The sequence below is a fragment of the Hyperoodon ampullatus genome (genome assembly GCF_949752795.1).
Source record: "Hyperoodon ampullatus genome assembly, chromosome: 9".
Lineage (NCBI taxonomy): Eukaryota > Metazoa > Chordata > Mammalia > Artiodactyla > Ziphiidae > Hyperoodon > Hyperoodon ampullatus.
In genome coordinates, this window is record NC_136922.1 from 35,694,624 (window position 1) to 35,721,299 (window position 26,676).

At 35.6% G+C, this 26,676-nt stretch overlaps 1 protein-coding gene across 1 annotated transcript in view; it reads right to left on the bottom strand.

The window, feature by feature from the left end:
* Positions 1 to 21,576: 21,576 nt before the first annotated feature.
* Positions 21,577 to 26,676, bottom strand: part of ITGB8 (integrin subunit beta 8) — a gene marked incomplete at both ends in the record, with an annotated part of 90,779 nt that continues 85,679 nt past the window's right edge. The window contains 4 exon segments of the mRNA XM_079711733.1: positions 21,577 to 21,699; positions 21,796 to 21,959; positions 24,971 to 25,077; positions 26,337 to 26,562. Of these exon segments, the coding sequence (XP_079567859.1) occupies positions 21,577 to 21,699; positions 21,796 to 21,959; positions 24,971 to 25,077; positions 26,337 to 26,562 (620 nt within the window).

Sequence of the window (26,676 nt, forward strand, 5' to 3'; positions counted from 1 at the left end):
ATTTGGAAGAGTGCTCATCTTCAAATGATTGGCCCATGGAGAGAGAACTTAGATAACTGGAGAAAGGCTCATGGAGGAGGTGGAATTGAACTGGACCTTGAAGGTAGACAGGGATCCAGATAGGTGAAGGGAAAAGAGGATTGTGGGTCAAAGGATGAGTGTCAGTCAGTCAGGATAATGAGGTCCCACAGCTTAGGGTTTGTGATTGCACCTTGTGCAAAATCTGGCTGAATATATAGAGAGTAAGTTTATATTGTGGGGGGTCTTTACAAACAGCTAGGTCAGTTGAACATTCAAAAAAATCAGTTAATGTAAATCACCATATCAACAAGCTAAAAAGGAAAAAAATATGATCATGTCAATAGATGTAGTAAAGACATTTGAAAAAGTCAACAACCATCATGAAGGAACTCTTAGCAAATGTGGAACAGAAGGGAATTTCCTCAAGTTGATAAAGAGCATAACTATAAAAGCCTACAGCTCATAACTAACTTAATGGTGAAAGACCAAATGCCTTCACCCAAGAGTTGGAGACAGTGCAAAGTGTATGCTTTAATTACTCCTGTTCGACATTGCATTCACTAAGAGTGAGTTTAGAAAGGTCATAGGATAAAAGGTCAATACACAAAAATCAATTGCATTTTTCTATACTGATAATGGAAAATTAAAATTGAAATTAATAAAAAGTATTAAAATTGAATTAAAATATAAAATACATAGGGATAAATCTAAAAAATATGTGTAAGATTTGTATGTTGAAAGCTATAAATCATTGAGAAAAATCAAAGAACATCTAATTAATTGGAGCTGTATCTTGTTCATGGACCAGAGGAATCAAGATTGTTAAGATTTCAAGTCTCGGATTGGTTCAAGATGGCAGAATAGAAGGACGTGCACTCACTCCCTCTCGCGAGAGCACTGGAATCACAACTAACTGCTGAACAGTCATCGACGGGAAGACACTGGAACTCACCAAAAAAGATACCCCACATCCAAAGACAAAGGAGAAGCCACAGTGAGATGGTAGGAGGGGGGCAATCACAATAAAATCAAACCGCATAACTGTTGGGTGGGTGACTCACAAACTGGAGAACACTTATACCACAGAAGCCCACCCACTGGAATGAAGGTTCTGAGCCCCACAGCAGGCTTCCCAACCTGGGGGTCTGGCAACGGGAGGAGGAATTCCTAGAGAATCAGACTTTGAAGGCTAGCGGGATTTGATTGCAGGACTTAGGACTGGGGGAAACAGAGTCTCCACTCTTGGAGGGCACACACAAAGTAGTGTGCACATCGGGACCCAGGGGAAGGAACAGTGACCCCATAGGAGACTGAACCAGACCTACCTACTAGTGTTGGAGGGTCTACTGCAGAGGCGGAGGGAGGCTGTGTCTCACCGTGAGGACGAGGAAACTGGCAGCAGAAGTTCTGGGAAGTACTCCTTGGCGTCAGCCCTCCCAGGGTCCGCCATTAGCCCCACCAAAGAGCCCGGGTACACTCCAGTGTTGGGTCGCCTCAGGCTAAAAACCAACAGGGAGGGAGGGAACCCAGCCCCACCCATCACAAACAAGCTGATTAAAGTTTTATTGAGCTCTGCCCACCAGAGCAACAGCCAGCTCTATCCACCACCAGTCCCTCCCATCAGGAAACTTGCACAAACCTGTTAGAGAGCCTCATCCACCAGAGGGCAGACAGCAGAAGCAAGGAGAACTACAATCCTGCCTGTGGAACATAAACCACATTCACAGAAAGATAGACAAGATGAAAAGGCAGAGGGCTAAGTACCAGATGAAGGAACAAGATAAAACCCCAGAAAAACAACTAAATGAAGTGGAGATAGGCAACCTTCCTTAAAAAGAATTCAGAATAATGATAGTGAAGATGATCCAGGTCCTCAGAAAAAGAATGGAGGCAAAGACAGAGAAGATGCAAGAAATGTTTAACAAAGACCTAGAAGAATTAAAGAACAAACAAACAGAGATGAACAATACAATAACTGAAATGAAAAATACACTAGAAGGAATCAGGAGCAGAATAACTGAGGCAGGAAAACTGATAAGTGACCTGGAAGATAAAATGGTGGAATTCACTGCCATGGAACAGAATAAAGAAAAAAGAATGAAAAGAAACGTAGACAGCCTAAGGGACCTCTGGGACAACATTAAACACAACAATATTCGCATTATAGGGGTCCCAGAAGGAGAAGAGAGAGAGAAAGGACCTGAGAAAATATTTGAAGAGATTATAGTCAAAAACTTCCCTAACATGGGAAAGGAAATAGCCACCCAAGTACAGGAAGTGCAGAGAGTCCCAGGCAGGATAAACTCAAGGAGAAACATGCTGAGAAACATAGTAATCAAATTGACAAAAATTAAGGACAAAGAAAAATTATTGAAAGCAACAAGGGAAAAACGACAAATAACATACAGGGGAACTCCCATAAGGTTAACAGCTGAATTCTCAGCAGAAACTCTACAAGGCAGAAGGGAGTGGCATGATATATTTAAAGTGATGAAAGGGAAGAACCAACAACCAAGATTACTCTACCTGGCAAGGATCGCATTCAGATTCGACAGAGAAATCAAAAGCTTTACAGACAAGCAAAAGCTAAGAGAATTCAGCACTACCAAACCAGCTCTACAACAAATGCTAAAGGAACTTCTCTAAGTGGGAAACACAAGAGAAGAAAAGGACCTACAAAAACAAACCCCCCAAAATTAAGAAAATGGTAATAGGAACATACATATTGATAATTACCTTAAATGTGAATGGATTAAATGCTCCAACCAAAAGACACAGGCTTGCTGAATGGATACAAAACAAAACCCATATATATGCTGTCTACAAGAGACCCACTTCAGACCTAGGGACACATACAGACTGAAAGTGAGGGGTTGGAAAAAGATATTCCGTGCAAATGGAAATCAAAAGAAAGCTAGAGTAGCAGTACTCAGATAAAATAGACTTTAAAATAAAGAATGTTACAAGAGACAAGGAAGGACACTACATAATGATGAAGGGATCAATCCAAGAAGAAGATATAACAATTATAAATATTTATGCACCCAACATAGGAGCACCATGATACATAAGGCAACTGCTAACAGCTTAAAAGAGGAAATCGACAGTAACACAATAATAGTGGGGGACTTTAACACCTCACTCACACCAATGGACAGATCATCCATACAGAAAATTAATAAGGAAACACAAGCTTTAAATGACACAATAGACCAGATAGATTTAATTGACATTTATAGGAAATTCCACCCCAAAACAGCAGACTACACTTTCTTCTCAAGTGCATGTGGAACATTCGCCAGGATCAATTTTGGGTCACAAATCAAGCCTCAGTAAATTTAAGAAAATTGAAATCATATCAAGCATCTTTTCTGGCCACAGTGCTATGAGATTAGAAATCAATTACATGGAAAAAAATGAAAAAATACACAAACACATGGAGGCTAAACAATACGTTACTAAATAACCAAGAGATACCTGAAGAAATCAAAGAGGAAATAAAAAAATACCTAGAGACAAATGGCAATGAAAACACGACAATCAAAAACCTATAGAATGCAGCAAAAGCAGTTCTTAGAGGGAAGTTTATAGCAATACAAGCCTACCTCAAGAAATAAGAAACAGCTCAAATAAACAATCTAACCTGTACCTAAAGGAGCTAGAGAAAGAAGAACAAACAAAACCCAGTTAGTAAACAATCTAACCTGTACCTAAAGGAACTAGAGAAAGAAGAACAAACAAAACCCAGTTAGTAGGAGGAAAGAAATCATAAAAGATCAGAGCAGAAATAAATGAAATAGAAATGAAGAAAACAATAGCAAAGATCAATAAAAGTAAAAGCTGGTTCTTTGAAAAGATAAACAAAATTGATAAACCTTTAGCCAGACCCATCAAGAAAAAGAGGGAGAGGACTCAAATCAATAAAATTAGAAATGCAAAAGGAGACGTTACAACAGACACCGCAGAAATACAAAGCATCCTAGGAGACTACTATGAGCAACTCTTTGCCAATAAAATGGACAACCTGGAAGAAATGGACATTCTTAAAAAGGTATAACCTTCCAAGACTGAACCAGGAAGAAATAGAAAATATGAACAGATCAATCACAAGTAATGAAATTGAAATTGTGATTAAAAATCTTCCAAAAAACAGAAGTCCAGGACCAGATGGCTTCACAGGTGAATTCTATGAAACATTTAGAGAAGAGATAACACCTATCCTTCTCAAACTCTTCCAAAAAATTGCAGAGGAAGGAACACTCCCAAACTCATTCTACGAGGCCACCATCACCCTGATACCAAAACCAGACAAAGATACTACAAGAAAATTTCAGACAACATCACTGATGAATATAGATGCAAAAATCCTCAACAAGACACTAGCAAACAGAATCCAGGAACACATTAAAATGATCATACACCATGATCAAGTGGGATTTATCCCAGGGATGCAAGGATTCTTCAATATACGCAAATCAATAAATGTGATACACCATATTAACAATTTGACGAAGAAAAACCACATGATCATCTCAATAGATGCAGAAAAAGCTTTTGACAAAATTCAACACCCATTTATGATAAAAACTCTCCAGAAAGTGGGCAGAGAGGGACCCTACCTCAACATAATAAAGGCCATAAACAACAAACCCACAGCAAACATCATTCTCAATGGTGAAAAACTGAAAGCATTTCCTCTAAGATCAGGAACAAGACAAGGATGTCCACTCTCACCAGTATTATTCAACATAGTTTTGGAAGTCCTAGCCACAACAATCAGAGAAGCAAAAGAAATAAAAGGAATACAAATTGGAAAAGAAGAAGTAAAACTGTCACTGTTTTTAGATGACATGATACTATACATAGAGAATCGTAAAGATGCCACCAGAAAACTACTAGAGCCAACCAATGAATTTGGTAAAGTTGCAGGATACAAAATTAATGCACAGAAATCACGCATTCCTATACACTAATGATGAAAAATCTGAAAGAGAAATTAAGGAAACACTCCCATTTACCATTGCAACAAAAAGAATAAAATACCTAGGAATAAACCTACCTAGGCAGACAAAAGACCTGTATGCAGAAAACTATAAGACACTGATGAAAGAAATTAAAGATGATACAGGCAAATGGAGAGATATACCATTTTTTTTGGATTGGAAGAATCAATATTGTGAAAATGAGTATACTACCCAAAGCAATCTACAGATTCAATGCAATCCCTATCAGATTACCAATGACATTTTTTACAGAATTATAACAAAAAAATCTTTAAATTTGTATGGAGAAACAAAAGACCCCAAATAGCCAAAGCAGTCTTGACAGAAATAACAGAGCTGGCAGAATCAGACTCCCTGACTTCAGCCTATACTACAAAGCTACAGTAATCAAGACAGTATGGTACTGGCACAAAAACAGACATATAGATCAATGGAACAGGATAGAAACCCCAGAGATAAACCCACGCACATATGCTCACCTTATCTTTGATAAAGGAGGCAAGAGTATACAATGGAGAATAGACAGTCTCTTCAATAAGTGGTGCTGGGAAAACTGGACAGCTACATGTAAAAGAATGAAATTAGAACACTCCCTAACACCATACACAAAAATAAACTCAAAAAGGATTAGAGACCTAAATGTAAGACTGGACACTATAAAACTCTTAGAGGAAAACATAGGAAGAACACTGTTTCACATAAATCATAGCAAGATCTTTTTTGATCCACCTCCTAGAGTAATGGAAATAAAAACAAAAATAAACAAATGGGACCTAATGAAACTTAAAAGCTTTTGCAAAGCAAAGGGAACTACAAAGTAGCTGAAAAGACAACCCTCAGAATGGGAAAAAATATTTACAAACGAATCAATGGACAAAGTGTTAATCTCCAAAACATATAAATAGCTCATGCAGCTCAATATTAAAAAAACCAACAACCCAATCAAAAAATGGGCTGAAGACCTAAATAGACATTTCTCCAAAGAAGACATACAGATGGCCAAGAAGCACATGAAAAGCTGCTCAACATCACTAATTATTAGAGAAATGCAAATCAGAACTACAGTGAGGTATCACCTCACACCATTTAGAATGAGCATCATCAGAAAATCTACAAACAACAAATGCTGGAGAGGGTGTGCAGAAAACAGAACCCTCTTGCACTGTTGGTGCGAATGTAAATTGATACAGTCACTATGGAGAACTGTATGGAGGTTCCTTAAAAAACTAAAAATAGAATTACCATACGACCCAGCAATCCCACTACTGGGCATATACCCAGAGAAAATCATAATTCAAAAAGACACATGCACCACAGTGTTCATTGCAGCACTACTTACAATAGCCAGGTCATGGAAACAACCTAAATGCCCATTGACAGATGAATGGATAAAGATGATGTGGTACATGTACACAATGGAATATTACTCAGCCATAAAAAGGAATGAAATGGGTTATTTGTAGAGAGGTGGACGGATCTAGAGACTGTCATACAGAGTAAAGTAAGTCAGAAAGAGAAAAAGAAATATCATATGTTAACACATATATGTAGAACCTAGAAAAATGGTACAGATAAACTGGTTTGCAGGGCAGAAATAGAGACACAGATATAGAACACAAATGTATGGACACTAAGGGAGGAAAGTGGCAGGGGGTTTGTGATGGGATGAATTGGGAGATTGGGATTGACATATATACACTAATATGTATAAAATATATAACTAAAAAGAACCTGCTTTATAAAAAATAAAATTCAAAAAAAGAAGGAAGGCTTATCTTCATAACTAGAAAAAAAAGAGATTTCAATTCTCACTACATTGATTTATGTAGTTAATAGAGTCCTGATTAAAACCTCATCAGGCCTTTTTACAGAAACTGACAAATGTATATTTTAAAATGTGTGTGGAAAGCAGAGTACCAAGAATAGCCAAAGAACTTTTGACAAAGAAAAAACAAAGTTGGAGAATTCATACTGATTTCAAGATTTATACTCTAAAGCTAGAGTAATAAAGCCAATGAAATACTGGTAAAGGATATACAAATAGACAAATGGAATAGAATAGAGTCTAGAAATAGAACCACACACATATATGGTTGACCCTTGAACAACATTTGGGTTTGAACTGCTCAGGTCCACTTAAAGATGGATTTTTTCAGTAGTAAATAGTACAGTACTACATGATCCATAGTTGGTTGAATCTGCAGATACTGAATCATAGACAAGGAGGAACCATGCACACTGAGGGCTGACTATAAATTATGCCCAAATTTTGGACTGTGCAAAGGATCAGTTCCCCTCACCCCTGCATTGTTTGAGAGTCAACTGTAGTCAATTGATTCTTCTTTTTTTTACAAAGGTACTAAGTTTATTAAATGGATAAAGAATAGTCTTTCTAAGAAACGTTGCTGGAATAATTAGACTTCAAAAAAATGAACTCCACTGTATTTTTAAAAAACTTAAAAATGGATAGCATATCTAAAAGTAAAGCCTAAATTTATAAAACTTCCTGAAGGAAATATGAGAAAAAAATATTTTGACCTTTCATTAGGCTAAGATTTCTTAGATATGACACCAAAAGTATGAACCACAAAAGAAAAAGTAGACAAATTGGACTTCATCAAAATATGAAATTTCTTTCCTTGAAAGAGTCTGTTAAGAAAATGAAAGAAAACAAGCCAAAAATCTGGGAGAAAACATTTGAAGAACACCTATCTTATAAAGGATTTATACCCAAAGTATATAAAGAAATCTTTTAACTCAAGAACAAGAAGACAACCCATTAAAAAAAAAATAGACTGAAGGCTTGAACATACATTTTACCAAAGAAAAGATATGAATGGTGTGTTAATTATCTGTTATCACATAACAATTTACTAAATAACCTAGTTGCTTAAAATAATGATAAAAATTTTTCTGAGTAGTTGTAGTTCAAGAAATCAGGAGCATTTTAACTGGTGTTGTTCTGTTTTGTAGCCAAGATGTTGGTGGGGGCTGCAGTCATCTGAGCCTTAACTGGGGCTTGAGGATCTGCTTTCACAGTGGCTCACATGGCTGGCAAGTTGGTGCTGGTTAGTGTCAGGAGGCCTGACTTCCTTATCAAGTGGATCTCTTCATAGGGTTTTCTCTTTAGGCTTTTTTTTTTGGCCACTGTGCTTACCAGGAAGCATGTGGGATCTTAGTTCCCGGAACAGGGATCAAACCCATGGCCCCTGTAGTGGAAGTGCAGAGTCTTAACCACTGGACCGCCAGGGAAGTCCACTCCATAGGGTTTTCTGAATGTCGTCATTATATGGCAGCGGGCTCACGTCAAAATGAGTGAGCCAAGAGCCATCAAGGAGGAAACAACAGTGGCTTTTATGACTTAGCCTCAGAAGTCACACTGTATCATTTTCATGGTACCCTATTTGTTATTTGTTACAAAGCCCTATTAAATTTAGGAGAAGTACATAGAGGTGTGAATACCAGTATCTCAGGATCATTTGTTGGGGGGGGTGGGGGAGGTGGGGGAGACTTGGATGCTGGCCACTACAGATAGTAAAGAAGCACATGAAAAGAAGTTACAGATCTTTAGTCATTAGGCAAGTGCAAATTAAAACCACCAAGATAGAGCAGTACACAGCTACTAGAATGGCTTTTAAAAACCTGACACTACAGAGTCCTAACATGGATGCAGAGCAACTGGAATACTCATCTGTTGCAGCTGGGAATGTAAAATGGTATAGCTACTTTGCAAAACAGATTGGTAGTTTCTGATAATGTTAACCATACACTAACCGTTTGACCTAACAGTTATACTCCTAGGTCTTTAAACAAGAGAAACAAAACATATGTCTGCATTAAGGGCTTTATGAGAATGCTTATAGCAGTTTCACTCAAAGATCATTAAAAACTGGAAATAGTCCAAATTCCCATTAACCAGTGATTGGATCATCAAATTGTGGTACATTCATACAGTAGAATCTTACAGTTCAGCAATATGTATTACTTATACATGCCATTATGGTTGAATCTGAAAATCACTATGCTATGTGAAAGGAGCCATACACAAAAGGCTATATACAGTATAATTCCATTTGTACGACATTCTGATAAAAGGAGACTATAGGGATGGAAATCAGATGAGTGGTTGCCAGGGGCTGGGGATAATAAGAAAGAATTGACTGACTATAAAAGGGGCATTGGAAACTTTTGGGAATGATTCTGTATCTTGATTATGATAATGGTTGTACAGTGATATACATGCATTTGTTGAGATCCATCTGAAAAGAGTGAATTTTTCTATAGGATAAATTATACTACAATAAACCTGACTTTTAAAAAAAACAAAGGTAATTTAAGTATTATGCTAGCTTCCATACTTAGTTGCTATGAGAAGATTGGGTTTGGATAAATGTCAGGGGAAGGTCTGTTAATTCTGAGGGAAATTACAAGTAAGAAAGCTGTTGGGTTATGGTAAGAGAAATCAGTGATTGCATGGAAGAGGAGGTGTGTTAGTTTCTCCAGTGGAACAGAACCAACAGGAGAGATAGATAGATAGATAGATAGAGAGAGAGAGAGATAGACAGACCTAAAGGAATTTACCTATATAATTGTGGAGGCTTGGTAAGTCCAAAATCTGTCTGGGGAGGCCAGCAGGCGACAGACTCAGGAGAGTTGCAGTTCAAGTCCAAAGGCAGTCTGCTGGAGAACCAGGAAGAGCTGATGTTGCTCCAAAGGCAGACTGCTAGAGAATTCCCTCTTGCTTGAGAGAGATCAGCCTTTTGCTCGATTCAGTGACAGAACTGATTCAACTTCAATTTCAATTGATTGGATGAGGCCCACCTACATTATGGAGAACTCGAAGTCCACTGATTTAAATGTAAGTCTCACCCTAAAACACTCTTACAGTAATATCCAGAATACTACTTGACTAAATATCTAGGCACTGTGTCCCAATCCAGTTGACATAAAATTAACTATCATAAGAAGGGGATTGATTGACCGGAAAGGGGCATAAAGAACCTTTTGAAGTGACAAAAATGTTCTGTGGTGGTTATACAGGTGTATACATTTATCAAAACTCATCAAATTATAAACTTAAGATTTGTGCATTGTATTGCATGTAAATTAAACATAAAGAAAGAAAATCCAAAAGGGATGCTGGGCAGCTATGGCATGACATGTCATATCTCATACAGAGTAGTATATGTGAGTGTGTGTATGTGTGTATGAGAATGAGTATGTGTGTGTGTGTGTGTGTGTGTGTGTGTGTGTGTAAGGGCTGGTAGATAAGTGATGGAGATTTTTCCTGCTGTGACTTTTTCTTCACCATTTGTCTCTCTTTTATTCTTGAACCACCTACACCCATCATAAAGACTCACTGATGCCTTCACTCACCATCATTTTAAAGAATGCATTTACTTTCTCCCCATATCTTTGGAAGTGTGTGGGTTTCTTCTTCTATCTGCTCTTGTTTTCAAATGATTACTTACTAATTAGGCCATTATCTACTCATTACCAGAATAGAGAGTTAAGATGTATGCTTATTTTACTAAATGATTGAGGAGCTAGGAAGAAACTTAAATTGCATATATTTCTTTTATTAATAAAGGAAATTTAAAAGCCGATGTATATAGTTACCATTCTAGTCATACAATTTTGACTTGAAGAGTTCTACATATTTTTTCTACCCAAATAGACTCAATGTCATCAGAGGACAAAGTAATGAAATCTTGAAACTTAATAATTGGCCTTTTCACAATTTATCCAAGGGCAAAAGAGAGTACTGTAGTCATTTTAAATGTTGAATAATAGTCTGTATTTCTATTTTTTTAAAAATAAAAACCTTAGTCAAACCAAAGGAAGCAAGGAAATTGCCAAGTGAAAAGTAACCAATATTTGCAAAATCAATCTGTAGATTAAGGTGAATATTTTTTATACAAAGTAATCTCATGCATATTAAATGCACTAAAAATAAACTCTAAATAATTTTAAAAACATAATAAACAGTATTATTCCAAATGTTTTCAATACATGTTTTTCTTTGTTCTCAAATTCTCTGGTCGGGGTGAGGGCGTTTAAATTACACCTAAAATCATTCTTGAGAAGAGTCTGATAGTATTGTTTCGATATTTGAAATGAAAGAAAATCACACTTATTTATTGTTTCAAATTATATATAATTATATATATAAATGCCATTAAATAGATAATTATATATATATATTATATATATATATATTATATATATATATGACACTTGGTTAGAATTAGGACAGACATACCTAGTACTTGTCATTCTTCCCCTCTAGTTTTCATGGGGGGAGATAGAACCCAGGCCGCAGCCTTATGTGTTATGAGCACTAATCTATGATGAAGCCTCTTTTTCTGGCATGAGCTAGGCATCAGACTTCTGTCTCCCAGGTGTAGGGAATACATTTCAAAGGTCCTAAGAGTTCCCTTGAAGCCACACTAGGCTGGAAGTTAGAGGGAATATCCCCTCCTATCCCCAAAGAAAGCTGAAGTGGAGATTCAAGGCAAGGGTCTCTCAAAAATTATTTTTAACAGTATCCATTCCTTCCTGTCTCTCCCCTCTCTTTATATCCTCCTTGGCCTGAGGGATCCAGAGCCCCAGAATAAGTTCTCAGTACCATTTCTTATTCTTTGGGTCTGTCTGCCCCTATATACACATATGCATATGTTTCCTTTCCTTTTTTCTATTCACTGATACTGTACAGGTTATTTTCCCTTGTCCAAGTACACACTAAAGCAGAAATACTACCAAAATAAGTTCAAAATTTAGAGGACCAGAGACAAATTTGAATGCATGCCTGTAGAGCTACTTTTTTATTTGCAGGATGAGATAAAACTGGATCTGGGGTAAGGGAGAAAGGGGTGACATATATTTTTCTTAGAGAAGAGTAAACAAATGTGATTCCTCAAAGTAAGAGGGAGCAGAAGGGTTTTCTACTCCAGTGACCAGTGGGTGGAATGGAAGGGATGCTGTACCCAGCTGTCCTTGGTATCGCTGTCCCATTTGTATTCCCTATAGACAGCCAATAGACCTTGACACTTGCAAGTGTCTCTGAACAGAGAGGAGGGAGAGAAGTTGTATACTTTGGTGGATATGAGAATATGAAGAGAAGATTTAGCCCTCTGACCAAGATGGAACTCCACAGACCGTGTTAGGAATTTCCCTATTAGGGCAGTGGTAGAGATCCCCACTATCTCATACACCCACACATAAATCTGTATGCATTTAGCTTTTGGGAAGAACAGAGAGTGTTTAAGTGACAGAATAAAGAAAACTGCCTGTAGCTAATAAAAATATTTAATGTGGGCCTCTACATACACTGGATATGTTAGGCTTGTTTTAAAAAGTAATTGAAGTCAATTTTATTTTCTTAAACAACATGCCAGACAATCATTTGATTACTTTGATTTTAGCTATAATAAATGACAGACAAATTTTGAGCACAGTCTTTTCAAAGGGACATGTTTGAGGGGCTCAGAGAAAATAGAACATCACTGACTCATTCAGCACTTAATAAATAAGTACTTGCACTGAGTATTAAGTATCAGGTACTCGTCTGTGTGCACCAGTAAGCATAATCTATAGCTTTTGGTTTCCTGATGGTAACTTTTACTCTCTATGGAAATGGTTCTTAAACTTTGGCAGGCATCAGAATTACTTAGAGAGCTTGTTAAAACACAGATCTCTGGGCCCCATTCCCAGAGTTTCAGATTCAGAAGATTTGGGGTAGAGACTAAAAATCTGCATTTCTAACAAGTTTTCATGTGACACTGATGCTGCTGGTCTGGGAACTACTCTTTGAAAATCTTGGACCTATAGATTATCCTTAATTTAATAAGGGAAAATATTTTTTAAATGTTGTTAATGGCAAATTAAGATTTTCTTAAATGGATAATTATCTCTCATGACTTTAATGGTGGTTAGAATGTATTTTGTACTCATAACAATGGAAAAACAGCACAAAGTATGACAAAGCCCAATAAAGAAAGAGTTTTCCTCTCACCACTATAGACAGATAGTTTTTTATGACCTTTAAGAAATTCATTGGAAGAAGTCTAAACAGCACTGGGCCCTAAGTACAAAATAATGCACCAGTCCAAATAAGTGCTAAAGGATTGCCAAGTTGGAAGCCAAGGTGCCATTTGTTTTTCTTGTGCAGCCCACCAGTACTTCTAATTATGATCAAAATATTCATATATAAATAACTAGATTAAAAGGAGATACTGCTTATCTTGCACTTAGGCTTATTTTGATAATACTGAAAGCATGACCATTGACATGGTTTAAAAATTTGCAGCTTTAGTTTTGTCTGGCCAAATATTTTGATGAAGTTAGAATTTAGTCTAAAAGTCATGGGCTGGCAAGAACAATGTGGTTTGTGAGACCAGATTGGGAGTTTTATCCAATTTGGGTAGAAGTCTGTAGTGACTTTCAGAGTTGGCATTAGAATTCTATTCAACTAAATTCTTTCCTTATCACCTGTATCTAGCCAATCTCCAAGTTCTCTCTAATTTTCCATGTAGCAGTAGCTCTTATTCCCTCCCTTTGTACTTTTGTCTAAATCTTTATCTCCTCACAAAAATTCTCTAAGCTCATTTCACTGATTCCTCTTTGTCATAATTTGACATGCTCCCCTATTGTACCTTAGACCAATACAAACCATCCCAATATAAACATTTCTCTCTACACTGGCTCCCTCTCCTCTGCCATTATAAATGTGCAAATCTCTCCCATTCAAAAACAGTTTATTTAACCAATCTCCTCCTATTGAATACTAAAGTTGTTGACCATTGTTTTATATTTGGTATCATTTCTTGCTCATTCTTTTTCTCATTGAACATAGAGCTATGATTGTGGCACATTCTTGGATGGGATTATATCCACCTAGTAAAACTATAGTTTAAATCTTGACATGGAAAAATGTTTGAAATGCTTTCGAAGAAAAAATATCTTTATACCATACTATTAATAGCATATTTCTTTCTTAGTTACAAACACACGCACACATAATATTTGGCAATGGTCAACTCTGAGTGGTTGGATTAGAGTAATATTTATTTTAATTTTAATGTCAAGGTATTTTTGGATGTTTTACAACAAATATGTGTTACCTGCATAATAAGCTATAAAGTGCATAGAAAAATAAAGTGAAAATATGCCTACATATGAAAGTGATTGCCGTTAGGAAGTCGGATTTTCAAATTTTTCTGCTTTTGTATACTTCAGTTTCTTTTACATTAGTATTAAATAGTATTTAAATTTATTATTAAATGGCATTTAATAGAATTAAATATTTAACATTATTAAGTGGTATTTATATTTAGTATTAGGAGGGTAAAATTAATGTTTAATTAAAAATTATATTTAGTTTATGTTAGTATATTCCAAACCATGTATAGGTCCAGTAATACCACTTTTCTGTGCAAAAACTTCAGGGCTTGCTTTTTCCTAGTAACCAAAGTTCAAACTTCTTAGTCAGGAAAGCAGGCTTTCCATAGACTAGAACCTGTAGGTTACTGTTTTTCTGTATCCAATGCTGCATCTCAACAAGATTTCAATGTTCTTGGATGGAATCCCCACCCTTTTCTACTTTACTCTTCCCTTACCTCTCCATGAACTTTCTTTTCTGCATGTCTACACTTACCTTTCCTGCAAGGCCTAGGCCAAATGCTATCCTCCATGGACTGCTCCAGTCTAGTTACAGCATCTGAGTGCACTTAACATTTTGTTTTTCATCTTTAATTCCATTCACTTCTTCCTGTGTAGAGTTTCTGCACATATATTAGCTCCTCAACTTTATTGCACTTTTTTTTGGTTCATAAGGACATAGTTAAACTAGTAAAACTAATTAACTTCGTAAAAATCTATCCTCATAAAACATATGATCAGTCATTTATGGAATGAAAAACAGATCTTCCTATGAATCTGGCCTTGGCCACCTACTGGCTGTGTTCATTTATACACGGTGCTTAACCTCTGTGTGCCTTGTTTTCCTTATTTGAAAAATTGACAGAAATGGTATTTAGTATCACTGAGGAGCAAGACAATTATATAAATAACACATCATTAGAGTACAAAATATCTGCTATACCATCAAATGCAATGGTTTAGCTAAAAAGATTGTTTCCCTACCAGGGTTCAGTTGAGGAGAGCAGTTCTTGGCTGAGGGGGAAGCTCTGAATATTTCAGCACAGGGTTTCCTTTGCCAAGACACCTCTAATTGTCGAGATAGCAAAAACATGGAAAGGGGAAGTGAGATCCTGGGTTCCTCTCGCATCTGCCCCACTGACCAACATTTAGTCCTGTAACCACATTTAGCTGCAAAGGAGTCTGGGTAGTTAAGTCTCAGCTGTGTGCTCTATTCAAACTCAGGGTGTGGGTCCTATTGCTAAAGAGGGAAGGGAAGAATGGGGCCAAACAACACTCATAACAAAATCAGTATTCTGAGCCTGAAAGACTGTAGCTCAAACCCAACTGGGATGAATCCTCAAAAACAAAGGCCTTGTTAAACCTCCTGATAGCTTCCATCTGATCTCTCCAGTGAAACCCTTTTATCTATAGTATGCCACACATATCCTTCCCTTCAAACTATTAAAACTCCTTAAGGACAGGAAATCTGTCTGCATATCTTATTTAACTTTCAGTGTGCTCCCTCATCTGCTTTAGTTTTTCCACTAGATTAAATAAAGGAAAATCACAACACAAGGGTACTCCATAAATTTCACTTGTTTAAATATGGCTCTGGAGAATGTGCAGTTGAAGATTATGAACATGTTATGTTTGTATCAGGGTGATGGTAGAAGCCTTTGTCTGCTAGAAAAAACCCAATTTGTCTTTTAGCTAATTTTTCAGTTTTTGTAATTAGGATATTCCTTCTGCTTTCACCATTGGGCGGCTATTGAAGGGAAATAGAGCAATTAGGATGGCCTCACATCTTTATCATTGGCTCTACAGTTTTCCAGAAGTAGTAGCTTTTTGGAATTATGTAATGTCCTCTACCAATGACCATGTATGAATGTTACTACATTTCCTTGTGTGACAATGTACTATTCTCTGGCAGTGCTGAGAGTCATGTAGCACACAATAAGAAATAAAGAAGCATTCTGTGCGTACTTAGATCTTTACATTTTTATTTTAAAACATAGAATTTCATATTGGTTAACACCTACTTTTAAACAGAATGATGCATTAATTAAATGCCTTGTCATAACTGTTATAAGCTCTGTTATAAAAATAAACATCTCACAACAAACTACAGTGTCAGCTCTTTAATAAATACATAAACCAAAGTTAGTAGTCAATCAGAGTTACATGAACAGGCTCATAATATACAATGTGAAATTATCATATTCCCCAATCTTCTATGTCATTTAAGGCAATTTAAATTTATGTATAATTCAAAGCCAGAAATAATAAGAAACTTGCTTAATGAGAAATAGTTTCTTTCTTAGAACTATTTTATATTCAAATATTTTAATTTAAAAATACACTCTATATTAAAAATATTTTTTTTACAAAGGCAGGACTTAAACACATAGGTTATATTACTGAAATTTAAAAACATTTCTAATTTTTTTGCAGACATTTAAAAAACTTTAATGAAGTAGCTGGCAAATGTAAAATGGTTTTAAAGTTATGTTAAATATACACCAAATGAATTTCTATATTAATATGTGCAAATTTATATTTTATTTTAATTTAGAATTAAAATATTTTATATTCAATATTAATAAAATCTATGTGCCATACTTATTGTGTGGAATTGTTATCAAAATCACATTTATCTGTTGTACAGTGTAAAGTTAGTAAAGACTTTTTACACAAGTCATACAATTTCCATCCTTGATGACTGCAGTGTTTTGGGTTTTTTTATTGTTGGATTAGATTATTTTAACTGAAATAGGTTATGGAGGCTAGAAACCTGATTAATAGAGTTAGCTTACAAAGGTAAATTTTTGTGGGAAAGTAATCCAGGTAGATAAAAGAGTAGTGTTATTACTCTCAGATATTTCATTAACAACTGCCCAGATAGCTGAACAATCGTTTCATATAAGTCAGATAATTTAAATATGCAGTTTTATGACAGTCGTTACATGGGCTTAAGGTGAATTTATCAGAGCCAAAGAAAAAAATCAAACAAAAGAACAGAAATGATAAAGAATAAAAATGTAAGAGAACTTGAAGGGAAAGTTTTCCTACAACACTGATCGGTTATATCATATTTTTCTCCTGTCATTGACATATGACATACAAGATGCTGCAAAACCTAAATGTGCAAAATCTAAATCTAAATATGATGGTTTTATGTAATATTTTTCCAGTTAATTCTGTCTAAAAGTGAGATGATCATATGCAAGTATTCTTTAGGAAGTAATAGAAAGAGTAAAAATTTGTTAACAAACCTGGGAGAAACTCACTCATTCTTGTCAGTTAGGTTAGGGTTTGCTGAAATTGTAGCCACTAGCATAAAGCATAAGAAGGAGGCTGAAAGAGCTTTTATAACCTAAAGGTCTACAGGATTTGAACTCATAATCAGATGGTTAGGCTCCATGTTGAGTTGTATGTGATTCAGATGTACTGAAAACTGACTTCACATGTTATCATAAATGTGTTATTAAATATTTATACAAAAATGAATGTCCCTGTACCCATGAACATTTGGTTAAAGATAAATTAGTATAAAGTTTATTTAAGCAAAACTTCAAACACTGCATCTGAGAGGTCAACAACTGCAAGATACATTTTAGAGATGTTAAATTAAAAAGTGGATGTCTTAGAATTAATGAAATATGAACATGTATAATTAGTTACCCATAATAAATTTACCATTGAGGAATTATAAGAGAAAAGGGAAATGATCTGAAAGAATGCTAGTTTTATATTTCTTTCAAAATATATCTCAGTTTGCATTACATGAAGTGGAGTTCTTAAGGTCGATGTAAATAAGGATAGTTGTAAATTAAATGTTAAGAGTAAATAAAACAATATAATATGCACATGATTGAACTCCCAAGTGGTTGTATTTCACTTGATACTTTTATTAAAATATATAGATCTCAAATCCTTTAAAATGGAAGGAAGTCGAACAGTTGTAAAAATTTAAAATTCTTAGTTTTTAATGGGTCTTTGTTCAGGTGCATAGATTCAAATAAATTTTAAAATCATTAAGAGATGTATGGAAATAAAGAACTTCATTATACCATTACAGTCAGTTATTTTTCACAATTAGGCTTATTGAGCTTGAAGTTTTGGGGCACTCTCTTAGGAAAAATGAATAGAAAAGAACAGGAGTAAGGAAAGGAAGGAAAAGCCATTGAGTTTAACTTACTATATCAGGTACCAGGAGGAACATAATTCTAAGGAGAAAAATTTTCATAGTCCATCATAATCATATTTCAACATCTTATAGATGCCCATTGTCATACATAAGAATATCTTCAATAAAGATTAAGTGTATATTAAAATTTTTTGAAATTTATTCTTTAGTGAAGTGTTACATCTGATGCATCCACTAATTTTAATTTTGAATTTTGAAAAATTTGCCTCCAGAGAAATCTATTCTATTTAACCTTAGATTTTTTTTTAATCTTTATAAACCGAAGCTAAATTAAACATTTAGGACATAATCAGAGTTTTAGTGAATTTCTGAGTCTTTCAGAGAATGTCTGAGACTTCATAACTATTAATAAATTTCAGAAAAAGATATCAGATGCTTATAAATGCGTGTACACTGCAGTGTAAAGATATCCCCAGAGAAGTAAAATGCATACAGTTATATTGAAGTGCATATATGGCACATTTCTAAATCATGAAATACTTTAGGGCACAGAAATGCTGTCGTACCAAAAGTGTTGTTGAAGTTCTTAACTTTGTTAATCATTTAAAGTTTCATAACTCGTGTTTAATATCTGAATCTCAAAAGGCTCCTGTGTTCATATTAGTTGAAAATATGCTTTATTTACATAAATTATTTAATCTAAGAATACCCTGTTTTCCCTTAACTTTTAATTAATTCTAGCTAGTCAAATATTAATTCTTTTCTCACAAGGAAAATGTCAATTATTCAAGTAAATATAAGCTCTAAAATCTTTTAAGAATTAGACCTTTAAGTAAAAAAGGAAAGCACAAGACATCACAAGCATAACTGCAGTCATCATCTAGCATTGAACTGCCTGTCAGAAAGTTTGTCCCTTCCTATGAGAAGAGCCTTGTTCCACTATAAATTAGTGCAAACTAGTGAGAGTGTCAAAATATATATCCCTTTATTTTAAGAATTTCATTTTATTATGCTATTTTGGATAACTCAGCCCACATAGAAATTAGCTTATGAACATCATAATGTTTTAAAATTTTTAAATGTTTTAAAATTTTCGGCATTTCAGTGAATGGATATTTTCCACTTTTTCCTTTTTGGGGGCTGTCAAATATCCATTTATTTTCTTTTTTAAAAAGGATGCTGTGACAGGCATGCTGCAAAAAGAAGTTTTGCATTATCCTTGGTGATCAAAGGTATTTTACATAAGTGAGTCACAGTACTGAATTATGTCAATGCCGCTGATTTCTCATTTGGGGAAAGAAATACAGTTCAACCTAGCATCATAATTGCTTGGCTGCAGGGGACGGCTGATGGAGTTATTGTGTTTGTTGGCTGCAGAACAACTTATTATATGTTTTTAAATCCTCTTTAGGGTAGAATATGGAGTGGGATTTAGTCTTCATCAAAATGCAGATATCTGGCACTTTAACTCAAGTGCTGGAAGACAGAAAGTCTGGGAAGCTGATTATAAGAAGACATTTTAAAGGAATTTAAAATAAATTCCTTAGTTGTCATAGGCAAAGCTCTGTACTGCATACAGGACTGTTGGACTTCTAGCCAATAAAATCAGACTGAATAAGTCTGTAAGGATATGGTAATTGTGATGAAGTTCCTGTTGGGGAGGATAAAAGTTCATGGCCTCTGTCTGTATCAAGCTCTCTGGATGAGCACAGAGCACTGAACAACTCCAAGGGGCGCCGTTCACACAGGCTATGGTGTGAATGGACTTCCCTCTAGTTAGGCTATTTTGCAGTCTCTTAGAAGCTGATTAGCTGATAGACTGGAAGCCAACCATGGACAATTCTGTTTGAATTACTTTTTTCTGCTTTGTTTTGAAATTTTCTTATACTTAAGACTTCAGTAAATCACATCTAAAAATACTTGCCAATTGATTATTTTAAAGATTCAAGAGGTAGTATGACATTGTTCAATGAACACTGGCCTGGCAATAAGAAAATAGTTCTCTTTGAATGTTGCCACTTGGTCACTTAGGGGTTTTGGAGAAATCATTTAAACTTGCTGAGCCTCAGTTCTCTGACTACAAGAGTGAATTAGCTTATTTCTAAGATATTGTCTATCCTCCTCCAATTGTGTACTTTTAGAATTCTGGTGAGTAGGGTTGAGGTGATTCAAAGAAAGAATGTCCTTAGACTGCATTGAAGGGCAAAAATAATATAGCTTAATTTAGCTTTTAATTTGAAAAATGCTACTATCTACTTGGAATAAATATTGGAGAAGACTCAGAAGTGTGGCACTTTGCTTAGAAACTTTGCAGAGTTTCTAAATATCTCGTGAATTTCAACCTGATGATTAGACAAATGAAATGGTGAAATAATCCATCCAGTTTACCAGGTAGGAAGTATAAAACTCCACATCTGCACACAATGAAGCTGTTCAAATTTTGATGCTACTTGAAGTGTACCTTATTAAATGTTCAGCTTTTAAAAGTATTCTAATAAAGTGACATTGTATTATTATTAGGTTTTATGGCAGTAGTAACTTAGCACTTATTTAATCCAGTCATCTGTGACATTATATAAACTTATCCTGTAAGAAAGAAAACCAAAATATAAAGGCAAAGAGGAAAGAATGTTAGAATTAATATCCATCTTGTAAAAGAAGAAAACAAACACACATGCATAAAACTAGTTTCAAAAGCAATATCCCTCAAGATTAAGGTTTTATCTGTTCATCTCTTGAATGAGTGAAACACTAATCATTTACTCATCTATCTGTTCTTGTCTATTCACTGCCAATTGTTGAAGTGTTTGGCAACATTAGTATAACTGCCGTATTATTTTTTCATCTGCATGTTTGGTGCAGGGATTACTGTACCCTTGTAGTGACACAATGCCAAAACTATCTCACAGCATTGTCTCTCTGGGAAGTGTAGAAATGGCGGGTACCTGTAAAGTGTAATCAGTGCTCTTCAGATGATCTACATTCTATGCTGATCTAAATAAGTTATATATTACAGTAAAGTGCTACAATGACACTAGTATCAAACAGTAGTAAGACACATTTTTCTCTGAAGAATTCAGCAGCAGTGTGAGTCACATGATGATGAGGATGCTTGTCAGTCTTCATTCGAGTGGACAACCAGCAACTGGCATGATCTAGAAAATTTATCTCCTCCTGTGACTTATAAAATTATTATTTTATAATAATAATTTTTAGGAGCGATCATTAAAAATCCAGTTTCCCATAAAGTACTTTTTTATCTTTTTAGAAGTTGCACCTGAAAGTTTCATGAGTGTTTAATTTGCTAATGTCCATTTTTATTTCTTCAGGTTTCTCACGTCGGTAGGTTACTGCTCTTGTGCAAACGCCTTGCAGAATCAACTTGTCCTTGATGGAGAGGAAATATTATCATTAATTAAGTGCCTAAATATTGAAAGTAGACAATAACATACTGAAAGTATTTATTTTTTAGAATTCACTGACCTTTTTTGAGGCTGACACCCTGTAATCTTCCGAGGACTTAATTTTATTACTATTCCATTGTAGTATCACCTGTCTAATAATAAGGACTTTAAGCAACCCAATCAAGAATGTAACTATGAAGATGATAGAAAATATCCTCAAGTAGCTTGGGCTAGAGAAACATTCTGTAAAGAAGCAAATAAATGGTTTAAAAAACTGGAATGAGTAAATCAAAGGGTTCTAACAATAATGTTAGAAGTAAATAATGTTCATCATCTCAGTAGGATCAGAGATATTTGCAAATCTACATTTTCAAAATAGAGGACTGCCATTATTGTTGATTCAAGAAGTAAACTAATTATTATTACTCATTTATTATTCAAATATTTTCAACAGAAAACTCTCCTTTGGAGAATAGCCACAATTAAGGTATTCAATAAGATTATTTCTTTGCAGCTTGATTCTTTATTTGTACTAACTGGAATATGTCCAGCTCCCTTAACCAAATATAATTTTATCCTTGACAGAGAGAGGGACAGTTTTTTTGGTGTGGTGTGGATCACTAAGTGGAAAATAGGATTTAAAAAATTATTTAACAGCTCCGTGCATTAACGTATGTTTTTCTTGTTATGCTTACTCCTCATTTGTTACACATCAGTAATGGAAAATAAAGTAAACATCTGCAGAAGCTAAAATTAGTGCTACTCTAATAGATGAATAAATATTTCCTTTGAAACTGCAGTGTAAGTTTTCATTATTATTATACATAGCTTCTCCAGGAAATGGGAGTGTATAATTTGGGATAATACCCAAATCTCTTTCCTCAATTGTTATTAATTTATTTTTTACTTGTCTGTTAACCAAATCTATCCTATTTTGCTTCTAAAAATTCCGCTTTTTGTTTTTTCAAGAACAGATAACTACTAGCTGGAAAAGGAAATGCAGCATTAAGAGGAGGGGCATTCTAGGTCTCTGTTTTAGCCCTAGACCTTTGGCAAACTCTAGTTGGAAAGTCTGCAGGCTCTGTGGCTGCCAGAGGTATTACCCTAGTCTAAGAGGAACATGGTTGCATAATACACAAGTACTCCACAGAACTCACCAGCTGCCCCACACTCACAAAATTACCTCCTGGCCTAAAGAAGCATGTGTTTTCCGTGCATCCTCCAGACTTTGGGGACTTCACCTAACTGTCTGAAGGTCTCCTTGAGAATGCCTTTTGGGAGGGGACCTGCCAAGGCTTAGAAGAACAGTCAGTCATGAGTGATTTGTGTCTGAAATCCCAGGGATGACCAAGCATTGCTCTTGAATACGCCAAGAATTCAGTAACAAGGGCAGGGGCTCTTCTCTAAGTGGGAAGAATTAGAGCCCAGTTTTCTCTTGGTCATAGTGATAAGGTTCCTTGAAAGAAGTGCTAAAAGGAGGCTGGAGGACTACTAACTGGAATAGAAGCACCAAATGCAAGTGCAAGTCTCCCTTTGTTATGGTCTCACACGCAGAAAGAATCCAAGATGCTCTATTCAAAAGTGGTACCCTTGGTGGTGCCCAGGTTTGTGACATGGACGCCTGTCATTTCCCTTGGCTGACTTAGAATAGTTAATCAGCTAAGGTGGCACGTGGCTTGATCTCACTTAATGGCTTCTTGCCTAGTAGGAGCTTAGCCAGAAAGACCAAAAGAACACCCTTTAAGTGTGATCAAGTGGATAGATAATAGAGGTGGCTAACAAATGCCCTTTCCCTCTCCTTGCACAATAGTTGTGAAGGGGAGGGTAGCCCCCTAGCTACTAATACATTTTACAAATATTTCTAATGGGTTAGGATGGAGGACATTTTGGGGGCTCAAATCTGCATGCATTTTTAAATTTTAAAATTTGGAGAGCTAAAAATTTAGCCCTGGCCATGCCTCTTTTCTTAGTTTAGGTCAAGCAAGGGCTTTTCCTAAGGAGCTTTAAGGGAATAGTTTTTATAACCACACTTAGGTCAAAATAGGTTTGTTTCCTTAACATAATAAATTACATGTTGACAATAAGGGCTCTATTTATTAGGAAAGGCACTTGGCTTTGGGGTGTGATTGCTGCAGCCCCAGCTGGCAGCACATGGGCTCTTTTCAAAGCCAAATTTATTATGGGCTAAGATTAGTGTGGATGTGAGGGGAGACGGAAACAAAACTCTGGAGAAAGTTTATTCTGTGCAATCTCTCTAAGACCTGGAATTATTCTTACAGGTTAGAGGAAAGACTAGAAATAGTAGTAGCAGTAGGAACATTTTCAATGAATACATAATTTCAAGCTTCATTTCTAATTCTTATATAGTTTAACACCTTAAACCTGAACAAAATGGGGTGCTGGCTTTTGGGTTCTAATGAATTTTTGTCCAAAATGATCTTTGAACACGGCTTTCACATGTTTCTTCCATTCATATGTCATCTTTTAACTGAAAAAGTTTTTTCACGTTCACTGGCTCATTTAATCCACACAACTCTTTGAGGTTGGTATTATTATCTCTGTTTTACAGATGAGGAAACTGAGGCTCAGTGAAATTTTGTAAGAGGGCTGATATTTCTTAGCTACTAGTGTCAGGAGACATGCCTTAAGCTAAGGTCTTCAGAATAAAATTTCCATACCTTTTCCATTGTGCCATCTTTATATTAATTCACCCCTAAATTATATTTATATCAGAATGAAAATTATCAGGGAGGAATGGCCCTTTTGAAATTATGTACTTTGCAAAATCAAATCATTGCTACTTAGAATTTTTTGGCGTCACCTGAAACATGAAAGTAAGTGTTCGTTTGACATGAGGAAGGTTATAACTGGAAGCAGGTTTGGATTGTGAAGGGTAATGATGGCTCCATAGACCTTGTCTCTAAGGGTGAAATGGACTCTACCTAGGAAACTCCTATTCTTGGCTCACTGAGGTCTCTCTAGAAAATCTGTTTGATATACTTCCATGGAGGTGCACAGCATGCGAATTTAGCTGGGTAGTTGAGATGGTAGTTTAATTGTTAGGTGGGAGATCTAACAATTCAGCCATACCATGGCAAATATCCTCAGCTGGTTTTATAGAGCACTATTTCTTGGAGGTTGAAAACATTGAAGCAGTTAGTTCTTTCTTTAGGATGGTTGATTATGAGCCTTTTTGGGGAATATGATTCTCTACAGATACTCTTCAGTACTTTGATTATTAACCTTTTGTTTACCTGATGTTTGGTCCACATAATGCTGTTCCTTGAGAGTACATGAGGTTTTACACCGATCAAGTATAGCTTGAGACAGATTGTGAGGGTGAAGGCATTGCACACAATTCCTGTAAGGGGAAGCAAGTGAAAACATTTAATTTTTTAAAAGGTTGTAGCCTGTAGTATTTTCTGTAAAAAATAAAATAGGGTACTGCTTTAGGACAGCAGAATTGTAAAACTGGGAAAGAAAACTATGACATTTATTTGTAATCTTGGCTGAATTTAATACCATGGCAAAGTTACATTCTAACCACTTAAAATATTTTAATGTATAAAATAAACATAATGATTTTTCTGTACTGAGAAGAAAATCTCTAGGAAATGAATAAGATACTCTCACTGCAAAAACAAAACCAGCTAGCACAGATGTTTTAGAAGACGAATGTTATGATACTACTAGAAAAATTTAGCAATGAACATACAGCTCAAATTTTGGTTGGGTTCATTAGAAATACCTCCATTACTCCATCATTATCTTCCTAGTGAGTTACATAACCTACAATGCATAATTTAAAAAATTTTACTTGAGAATGTCTTTTTAAAAATTGAATAAAACAAATTGTAAGGCACAGTGATATTCTGAGTAGTGGTCTTTGAGCAGGACTCAAATTGTTATTGGAAAATTAATTATTGGCACAAAACAACAATGCCACCATTATTTAACATCACCTTTCCCTTATCCATCACTTCTTTCTAGAGTGCTTCATAGCCACCACTCTTTATCTTTAAAAGAATAAAAATAAAACAATAATAACAGCTAACATTTATTCTATGATTAGTATGCACCAAGTACAAAGGTGTAGGTATTTTTTGCTTGAACATCTAATTTAATTATGTCACAGAATTATACCACGGTATTATTATTATCCTCACTTTTAATATCACGAAACTGAGGCACAAAGAATTTAAAAAATCTTGCCCTAGATCAAACAGCTAATTAATAGTAAGTTGGGAAGCAGGCAGCCCCTAAATCATCACATCGTACGTCTTAAACTTACACGAGGTTATATGTCAATTATATCTCAAAAAAGCTGGGGGAAAAAAAACCCAATGAACCTTTTTGAACACTGAATATTATTCTTTAAAAAAAAAACCTATTTCAAAAAAGGCAGTGAATACCTAGATAAATTCTCATGCATGGCCAAAGACTGGAGTCTAAGTCTTCTAATTCCTAAATTCCTCATTCAGTTCTTTTTTAGAGTGATGATAACAATTTATCTGGAGAAGATCCGGTAACTTTTAGGTTAAGGTAGGCAAAATAGAAAAGGTCGAACATGAATATAATGAAGGACTGCTTTATGTATGTTTGGAATCAGGAAACACATACCAGTTTTCATTGCAGGCTGTGTGACATGTGGGACAATGTTCACAGAAGCGGCCGATGCTCCTGGGATCGGTGCACTCACACCTGCCACATACACATGTGCCTCTTCCACTGCACACTTGGCCTTTTGGATTGACACAGTGCTGGGCAGATGCTGATGGGCACTGGCACCGATCCCCTTCCCAGCCCCTGAAGCACTGGCATTTGCCTGCCTCACACTCTCCATGCCCTGCAACAAAGACCTAAGTTATTGAGGTCACTGACTTTGTGAAGCATTTCCAAACATGAATTCCCCTTCCGTCTCCATGGAAACACACTGACAGTCAAGTGAATAGAAACAGCA